Source organism: Coregonus lavaretus, assembly GCF_964263955.1.
Source record: "Coregonus lavaretus genome assembly, chromosome: 10".
Lineage (NCBI taxonomy): Eukaryota > Metazoa > Chordata > Actinopteri > Salmoniformes > Salmonidae > Coregonus > Coregonus lavaretus.
In genome coordinates this window covers 55,762,425-55,772,928 of record NC_139997.1, presented here as the reverse complement: position 1 = coordinate 55,772,928, position 10,504 = coordinate 55,762,425, and the positions used below count along the sequence as shown (strand labels likewise).

General features: G+C 42.1%; 1 protein-coding gene across 1 annotated transcript; it reads right to left on the bottom strand.

Moving 5' to 3' along the window:
- Positions 1–398: 398 nt before the first annotated feature.
- LOC311135594 (ubiquitin-like domain-containing CTD phosphatase 1) lies at positions 399–10,240 on the bottom strand. The gene is made up of 11 exons (XM_084169604.1): positions 10,034–10,240; positions 9,325–9,499; positions 8,972–9,063; positions 8,774–8,859; positions 8,338–8,453; positions 8,044–8,142; positions 7,919–7,956; positions 5,695–5,793; positions 5,467–5,583; positions 2,530–2,657; positions 399–2,384 (listed from the first exon to the last, which is right to left on the bottom strand). The coding sequence occupies exons 2-11, from the start codon at positions 9,476–9,478 to the stop codon at positions 2,357–2,359; spliced, it is 957 nt and encodes a 318-aa protein (XP_084025730.1). The 5' UTR covers positions 9,479–9,499; positions 10,034–10,240; the 3' UTR covers positions 399–2,356.
- Positions 10,241–10,504: the final 264 nt, after the last annotated feature.

Here is a 10,504-nt window from a genome sequence, read left to right as displayed (position 1 = left end):
ATTCTACCACAAGTAGAGTTTGGTTCATTAACTTCAGTGGCCTTAATAGTTGCCTGAGAATATGACAAAAGAGTTCAGTTCAAATCAAAGTTCGGTCAAATGCATACTAACAAAATACTGTCTAGCCATGCGCAGAGACAGTGCCTTCAGAAAGTATTCACACCCCTAGACTTCTTCCACATTTAGTTGTTTTACAAAATGGGATTCAAATGGATTTCATTGTAATTTTTTTGTCAATGATCTACACAAAATACTCTCATGTCAAAGTGGATTTTTTTTAAATTCTACATCAGTATATATATATATATATATATATATATATATATATATATATATATATATATATATATATATATATATATATATATATATATATACACATTTGTATTTTATTTTTTAATGTTACAATATTTCTTCCACTTTGACATTCCATAGTGATTACATAAGTATTCAACCCGCCGAGTCAATGCCTTTGACAGCAATTACACAGCTGAGAGTCTTTCTGGGTAAGTCTAAGAGCTTTGCAGATCTGGATTGTTCTTTTTAAAATTCTTCAAGCTGTCAAGTCGGTTGTTGACTGCCATTTTCAAGTCTTGCCATAGATTTTCAAGCCGATTTTAGTCAAAACTGTAACTAGGCCACTCAGGAACATTCAATGTTGTCTTGGTAAGCAACTCCAGTGTATATTTGGCCTTGTGTTTTAGGTAATTGTCCAAAATTGTCTCCCAGTGTCTGCTGGAAAGCAGACTGAGCCAGGTTTTCCTCTAGGATTTTGCCTTTGATTAGCTCTATTCCGTTTATTTTTATCCTAAAAAACTCCTAGTCCTTGCCGATGACAAGCATACCCATAACATGATGCAGCCACCGCCATGCTTGAAAATATGAAGAGTGGTACTCAGTGATGTGTTCATTTCTTTGCAGTTGTATTTTTGCAGTTCCTTATTGCAAACAGGATGCATGTTTTGGAATATTTTTATTCAGCACAGGCTTCTTTCTTTTGACTATGTTATTTAGGTTAGTATTGTGGAGAACTACAATGTTGATCCATCCTCAGTTCTCCTATCACAGCCATTGAACTCTAACTGTTTTAAAGTCACCTTTGGCCTAATGGTGAAATCCCTGAGCGGTTTCCTTCCTCTCCGGCAACTGAGCCTGTATCTTTGTAGTGACTGGGTGTATTGATACAACATCCAAAGTGTAGTTAATAACTTCACCATGCTCAAAGGGATATTCAATGTCTACTTATTATTATTTTTACCCATCTACCAATAGGTGCTTTGTGGTTGAATCTGTGTTTGAAATTTACTGCTCGACTGAGGGACCTTACAGATAATTGTTTGTGTGGGGTACAGCGATGAGGTAGTCATTCAGAAACCATGTTAAACACTATTATTGCACACAGTCAACGCAACTTATGTGACTTGTTAAGCACATTTTTACTCCTGACCTTATTTAGGCTTGTCATAACAAAGGGGTTGAATACTTATTGACTCAAGATATTTCAGCTTTTCTTTTTTAATTAATTTGTAAAACCAAAAAAAAGTAATTCCACTTCGACATTATGGGGTGTTGTGTGTAGGCCAGTGACAGAATCTAAATGTAATCCATTTTAAATTCAGGCTGTAACAACAAAATGTGGAAAAAGTCAAGGGTTTGAATACTTTCTGAAGTCACTGTATATTTTATTTCAAGGCAGGCATTGCTGATGTCAGTACACAATGAGATAAACTAAACTGCCTGATGGACAACATCTTCCGTGTCCTTCTGAAATGACCTCTGTGACAGCAGCATATGGATGTCACCATCCTAATAGAGGTCGAATCCACCTCACTGGTTAGTTAAGTAACCTGTCTGTCTGAGCAACTCCACCTCAGTGTCAGTGCACTCAGTAAAACTCACTTCCTGTGCTAGCTTCACCATCTCTACTAGGTATGGTGCCATAGGGGAGAGAACCAGGGGGAGTGTAGAGAAAGAGAATATGCAACGGTATCAGTATAGAACAAACTCATGTTCGTATAACTGAGTTTAAGTGTCATAGCTACAGATGATAGAGTCACTACTCTGAAAGAGCGATTGGGTGAAACCTAACAAAAACCATTGAATGTAAACTGTGTACCGGTATGCGTACAGCATTTACCGTGTGTCTCCCGGTTTATGGATACATGACAGAACTGTTATACTGAAGTTAAAGAATTTCAGAGATGAGGGGGAAGAACAGAAGTCAAAGAACAAGCCATACAATGGGATACTGCTCCCAGTCAGAAACTGGCAGTAGTAGTTTGGCGAGGGCTTCAGTGTCCAGCACTGTTCCTGGTTGGAGGAATGATGATCCCTTCGCATATCCACAACAATGCTCTCACTGGCTCTGTTTCTTTGACAGATACCTGCAGACATACACCGCAACAGTCACAAAGCTAGCGTCATCTACCAACTACTCACTCAGATAAATGGTCAGTATTGAAATAGTAAAAAAACAGGAAGGTATGCTAAGCTGGAGTTAGTTGCAGAATAATATTTCAGTAACCTTACCTCTCCCAATGCTTATGGTTGAGACTTGAGAAGTCCTCCAGTTTGGAAATCTCTTTAAGATACTGAGACAGTTTGAAGAGCTCTTTGTCTTTCTCACGGTTTAAGTGCGCTTTCATGAATGGACGAATCTAAGGGAGAAAAAACATTGAAAATGGCTTCTATAAAAATTCACACTAATGACAACTGTCAACTCGAAGACTCAAGTAGGCTTTGGTAGGGTAACTTACTGTAAAACGTCCATTAAAACGCAGAGTCTCAAACTAACGCTGGTCTCTTATAATGGCCGGCCATCACATTTTAGCAAATAAACGCCAGCCTCTAATAAGCACTGGGTCCAATGAAGTGTAATTACGCTTCCATGCATTTTGCTGGACTGTTCCAGTGGAATTTCAAAGCATCTCTACCATGTGATGAATGATTTGGTCCCTACATGTCAAAACGCAATTCTGTCCATGTAACCAGTGAGGAGAACTGATTACTTCACCCCTTTGGTAATATTTGCAATGCGTTCTAAAGCCAAAATGGTGTTATTCAGTAGTGACAGATTTTTTTTTTCTTTTACAAAATCGATAATTACATATCTGGATATTATTTTTGACAATATTGCAATATTTTTTTTGCGCTAGTTGACTGTACCTGCACCAAAACTCTTCATAGCTTGTTCTCCACCTTTTTAAATAAGGAGCCAATTATTTTTTTCAGCAAATATTTTCATGACTTCCCTCTGCAGCAGACATATGGTGAGCAATATGTTTGGAACATCGAATCGCAATAAAACCACAGGATCTCATCGCAATACATATACATTGCCTTCGGAAAGTATTCAATTTGTTACGTTACAGCCTTATTCTAAAATGTATTTTTTTTTTTATCCGCTCAGCAATCTACACAAAATACCCCATAATGACAAAGCAAAAACAGGTTTTTGCTAATTTATAATTTTTTAAAAAATGAAATATTACATTTACATAAGTATTCATACCCTTTACTCAGTACTTTGTTGAAGCAACTTCGGCAGCGATTACAGCATCGATTCTTCTTGGGTATGACACTACAAGCTTGGCACACCTGTATTTGGGAAGTTTCTCCCATTCTTCTCTGCAGATCCTCTCAAGCTGGATGGGGAGTGTCACTGCACAGCTATTTTCAGGTCTCTCCAGAGATGTTAGATCGGGTTCAAGTCCAGGCTCTGGCTGGGCCCCTCTAGGACATTCAGAGACTTGTCCCGAAGCCACTCCTATGTTGTCGTTGCTGTGTGCTTAGGGTCGTTGTCCTGTTGGAAGTTGAACCTTCACCCCAGTCTGAGGTCCTGAGTGCTCTGGAGCAGGTTTTCATTAAGGATCTCTTTGTACTTTTCTCCGTTCAGCTTTGCCTCGATCCTGACTAGTCTCCCAGTCCCTGCCGCTGAAAAACATCCCCACAGCATGATGCTGTCACCATCATGCTTCACCGTAGGGATGGTGCCAGGTTTCCTCCAGATGTGACGCTTGGTATTTAGGCCAAAGAGTTCAATCTTGGTTTCATCAGACCAGAGAATCTTGTTTCTCATGGTCTGAGAGTCTTTAGGTGCCTTTTGGCAAACTCCAAGCGGACTGTCATGTGCCTTTTACTGAGGAGTGGCTTCCGTCTGGCCACTCTACCATAAAGGCCTGATTGGTGGAGTGCTACAGAGATGGTTGTCCTTCTGGAAGGTTCTCCCATCTCCAGAGGAACTCTAGAGCTCTGTCAGAGTGACCATCGGGATCTTGGTCACCTCCCTGACCAAGGCCCTTCTCCCCCGAATGCTCAGTTTAGCCGGGCGGCCAGCTCTAGGAAGAGTCTTGGTTGTTCCAAACTTCTTCCATTTAAGAATGATGGAGGCCACTGTGTTCTTAGGGACCTTCAATGCTGCAGAAATTTTTTGGTACCCTTCCCCAGATTTGTGCCTCGACACAACGCTGTCTTGGAGCTCTACGGACAATTCCTTCGACCTCATGGCTTGGTTTTTGCTCTGACATGCACTGTCAACTGTGGGACCTTACATAGACAGGTGTGCCTTTCCAAATCATGTCTAATCAACTGAATTTACCATAGGTGGACTCCAAGTTGTAGAAACATCTCAAGGATGATCAATGGAAACAGGATGCACCGGAGCTCAATTTCGAATTTAATAGCAAAGGGTCTGAATTATTATGTAAATAAGGTATGTTTTTTATTTTTAATACATTTGCAAAAATGTCTAAAAACCTGTTTTCGCTCTGTCATTATGGGGTATTATGTGTAGATTGCTGAGGATGTTTTATTTATTTAATCAATTTTAGAATAAGGATGTAACGTAACAAAATCTGAATACTTTCCAAAGGCACTGTAGAATCGTGAGAATCCCAATACATATTCTATCGGCATCTAAGTATTGTGATAATATTGTATCGTGAGGTCCATGGCAATTCCCAGCCCTAGTATTTCCTCAGGACATGTTTGTAACAGGGGGGTGGGGAACCCCCTCCCGCTCGGGGTACCCGGGGTAATTCTATTGTAGAACGACTGAAACGGTCAGCTCTGGTGACTTTTTAATGGATTATTTTTTTTTGGGGGGGGGGGGGGGGGGGGGGGGGGGTTGTGGGCCCCCTTCCCCTCCCAGATAGCATATGAAGACATAAGCCATGGCAAAATGTTAAATGTTTAGAATTACTGTAAATTTGCTTTAAAACTGCCAACGTTTTCTTTCAGCCTCATGGGGGGGGGGGGGGGGGGGATGTAGATTAGCATGAGCTTAGCTATAAAACAGCACACTGTTCTCTGTGCCCCATGGCCAAATCATAATAGGGTGGGCTGGACTTTCCACACCTCGGATGGTAATAAATGCCGGTCTCCAATACGTGCCTGTCTCCAACAACCGCGGTTGAAGCAAATAAACACCCGATATATTAAATTAATGGACGTTTTACCATAACTTACCTTCAGTCCGTTCTGTGGGTTCATTAGGAAATTTCTGCCAATGTCGTCGAACATGATGGTGTTCTTCTTGCTGTAGAACTCACTGTACTTGCCCCATATCACCCCGAGAGGCTTCACCTGAAACACACCCAACAGGACAGACTAACTTGAGACACAGTTACATCAGGCGAATGGGACATGAATCAGTGGGATTTATGAGGTTGTATGCTCCAGTGTAGGCCGACTCACCTCCACTACACCCCTCTTAGGCGTGTGCACTGTGATCATGGCTGCACTGTCCAGCATGAAGGTGATCTTGTAGTTGGGGTTGTCTGTCACTCCCAGCTCCTGAGAAACCAGAGGGCACAGTGAGACTGTCACATACACCACAACAGGAAGGCAACATCTGATCTGATGCTCTACACTATAGGTAAATACAGGCTATTAAATCACTGCTGCCCTATCCCATCTGGACAAGAGGAATACCTATGTAAGAATGCTGTTCATTGACTATAGCTCAGCATTCAACACCATAGCACCCTCCAAGCTCATCATTAAGCTCGAGGCCCTGGGTCTGAACCCCGCCCTGTGCAACTGGGTCCTGGACTTCCTGACAGGCCGCCCCCAGGTGGTGAAGGTAGGAAACAACATCTCCACTTCGCTGATCCTCAACACAGGGGCCCCACAAGGGTGTGTGCTCAGCCCCCTCCTGTACTCCCTGTTCACCAATGACTGCGTGGCCAAGCACGCCTCCAACTCAATCATCAAGTTTGCAGACGACACAACAGTAGTAGGCTTGATTACCAACAATGACGAGACAGCCTACAGGGAGGATATGAGGGCTCTAGGAGTGTGGTGCCAGGAAAATAACCTCTCACTCAAAATCAACAAAACAAAGGAGATGATCGTGGACTTCAGGAAACAGCAGAGGGTGCACCCCCCTATCCACATCGACGGGACCGCAGTGGAGAAGGTGGAAAGCTTCAAGTTCCTTGGCATACACATCACTGACAAACTGAAATGGTCCACCCACGCAGACAGTGTGGTGAAGAAGGCGCAACAGAGCCACTTCAACCTCAGGAGGCTGAAGAAATTCGGCTTAGCCTAAAACCCTAAAACTTTTACAGATGCACAATTGAGAGAATCCTGTCGGGCTGTATCACCGCCTGGTATGGCAACTGCACCGCCCACAACCACAGGGCTCTCCAGAGGGTGGTGCAGTCTGCCGAAAGCATTACCAGGGGCAAACTACCCGCCCTCCAAGACATATCCAGCACCCGATTTCACAGGAAGGCCAAAAAGATCATCAAGGACATCAACCACCCCAGCCACTGCCTGTTCACCCCGCTATCATCCAGAAGGCGAGGTCAGTACAGGTGCATCAAAGCTGGGACAGAGAGAATGAAAAACAGCTTCTATCTCAAGGCCATCAGACTGTTAAATAGCCATCAATAGCACATTAGAGGCTGCTGCTGCCTATTGAAATCACTGGCCACTTTAAGAAATGGAACACTAGTCACTTTAATAATGTTTACATATCTTGCACTACTCATCTCATATGTATATACTGCATTCTATTCTATAATATTCTACTGTATCTTAGTCCATGCCGCTCTGTCATTACTTGTCCATATATGTATATATTCTTAAATCCCATTCCTTACTAGTTTTGTGTGTATTGGGTATATGTTGTGACATTTTTAGATATTACTGCACTGTCGGAGCTAGAAGAACAAGCATTTCGCTACACCCACTATAACATCTGCTAAACACGTGTATCCATGGGGCGGCGCACAATTGGCCCAGCGTCGTCCAGGGTAGGGGAGGGAATGGCTGGCAGGGATGTAGCTCAGTTGGTACAGCATGGCGTTTGCAACGCTATGGTTGTGGGTTCGATTCCCACGGGGGGCCAGTATGAAAAAATTAAATAATGTATGCACTAACTGTAAATCGCTCTGGATAAGAGCGTCTGCTAAATGACGTAAATGTAAATGTATGACAAATAAAATTTGATAATGTTCTCAATGGAGGTTTACATGCTGTGAAAACTCTTTGGGAAACATTGCCCTCTTCTGGCCATGAAGTGGCAACACATTAACAGAACATTAAAAATATATATATATGCCACTTCATGTTCATCATCTCCAGCACCACCCCAAAATCAACACGTGAAAATGTTTCTATTTTTGTAGTAAAAAAGATAGAGGAAGATAAGTGTTTCCAATGACATCATCGGTGTAGATTGTGATTGTAACTAATTATGAGTAGACTATTGCCTACTAATATTCTACTAATTGGTTGGAAACACTTATCTTCCTCCATCTTTTTTACTACAAAACATAGAAACTTTCAATTTTCACATATGGTGATGTTGGGTTGATGCTGGAGATGATGAATATGAAGTTGAACATTTTGGCAAATTCCCTTTAATTGAGAAAGATACAAAATCAACCTTTCAGAAGGGAATACATACTTTCATTTTAGCATCAATCCACTTCATACTTGTGGCAGCTAGAAGAAAAACAAAACAAATTAGGGCGAGTTAACGTGAACTTTACATTTACTTTCCAAAATCAAAACAAGGAGTTTGGTACTTACACCAAATGACAATGTCATAGTCTTCGTACGCAGAGGTCAAGAACTCGTGTAGAAAAGGCCTCATGAGCTCTTGTCCCGTCTCTGCACATGACTTGTGATCTGGAATTAAACAAATCACAGAGGAAAACGCTCAAAAGTTTGAAGAACAGCACTACAAGGATATAAAATCTTTCAATAATAATCAAAATTCTTAAACAAAATCTAAAATGTTTCACATTTTGAAATGGTGTAATTATGCATTTGACCAGCCGAAACAGCAGTGCCCTGGGCAGTTTTGATGGTCTTCCTACTTACCAAACAATGTGTAGTCCACATCTAGTACTAGCAGCCTCTTTCCTTCCCTGGGTGGATTCATCTCCTCCACTTTGTAGTCTTTGACACGGCGGGCTATCTTGGCCAAATTCTCCTCTCTAAAGCAGCAAAGCGCATGGCATAAAGTTAAAATAAGACATTGAACTGACTATGAGACACCTTAGAAAAAGTACCATAGTGTCAAGCAAAGTTGGAGCCGAATCAATTACTTGTTTTGGCCTCCTGTAACTCAGTTGGTAGAGCATGGCGCTTGCAACGCCAGGGTTGTGGGTTCGATTCCCACGGGGGGCCGGTATGAAAAATGTATGCACTCACTAACTGTAAGTCGCTCTGGATAAGAGCGTCCGCTAAATGACTAAAATGTAAAATGTTGTATTACTGAAGCTACATGAGTTGTCTCTGCAAAGTCCTACTATACCTGTTTTCTACTTCAATCACCTCTTCTTCAATGTCAAAGTCATTGACAACGTCATCGTTCTCTGGGGGAGGTGCTAAAACGTCTTCCTTCACAAAACAAAACAAAGCGATTGAGTGTTATGAGGCCTAGGTCTTTGACATGCTAAATATATGACATTGCTTCTGGTAAACTTCTGGAGTGGAAGGAAGAGGAACCCACCAGACTCTCCTCTCTGCTGCCCATCATCATGATCTTGGTATTGGGCTTCAGCTTGAGTGAGCCCAGCTTCACTTCATCCTCTGCTGGTTTACCTGGGAAAGAGAGAGAACCCTTAACACATAATGACTCAGCTGTCAAGACAACTCAGACAAAGGCAGAAGTCCACAATGGTGGCATTTTCTACATTCAAACGTTCCACCTGCAACTAGCGATGGGAGTTTAGAAGACACCGGTGTCTTCCAAGCCGAGAATGAATAAGGTATCGCCATGCTTTACGGCTAAATAGCAGCCTGTTATCGACGGCTATCACAGCAAATGATGAGAGACGTTTGAGTCCATCAGCTAGGTCTTACCTTTGACTTTTAGTCCTAGGAGTTTCTGTCTCTCAGGAAGAACCCCTGTCAGGGACTTGATAGACTGCTTGAGGTCCAGCACTGTGTCCTCTTCAGAGAGTGCACTGATGGAGTACTCCTGCCCACCCCATTTAATGATCACAGACACAGACATGCTGGTGCAAACCTCAGACACCTGCAAGAGATTAGACTGCAAACCATCAGCTAGCTAGCTACCTACATACATCTAGACACCATGACAGGATAGCAATCTAATGGAAATGTAAGGCTTCCTTAACTTTGCAATGAAAACAAGTTCTAAATGAAGTTTAATAAAGCTTCCATATGTTAGCTAGCTTTGGCCATCCCTAACCTAAGTAGCTAACTAGGTTATCTAGCTAGCTAGCGTAGATTAATCACTACAGTACCTTTGTAGTTGCAACATTCAGCCCAATCCATGCAGTAAGTAAGCTAGACGTTAGCTAGGTAGCTTGCAATTAGCCGTAACTAATCAATCACTCAGACAAAATCTGATTAATTATGATTGCAAAAATGCACATACTGTCTGGCATGACTAACAAGCTGGCAATAGTAACAAAAAAAGAACATTCGTGTCGCTCATTCATCCAGCTCGAGCTAGCTAGCACGCTAATTCAAAGGCCTGCCATATGGACTGTGTGTTGCTAGGCTATTTGTAGAAGAGCACAGACAACCAGATGCGCATTCATACCTAAAAATTGCGCTGTGCCACAAAGCCCTTCGTTTACGTGGTGCACAGGAACACGTACTAGCTACGATGGGGAATAAATTAATAAAGAAGAGATTTCTTAAAACTCAGTTTCATTCAGCGTTGATTAATCAGCAGTTATTCCTTTCTCCCAATGATGCCCGGCCCGGTTTGTTACCAAGCGCGCTTGGTTTGCAACTTCCTGTGAGTGGTGTACTACTAAAATACCGACAGATGGAGACAACTAGCAAGGGATCTTCTTCTGCTTTGGTAGGGTTTAACGGCGGTTGGACTCCAATATAATATTGCATTACCGCCACCAACTGGACTGGAGTATAAATCAATTATAATTTGTAATACAAAAGATTACGATGCCAACTAACCCTACACTCATTAAAAACCCAACACCCATTCCATTATTTTAACCCTATCTGATCCTACAATACCATTCAACAACCCCTGTAACTCTTCTGC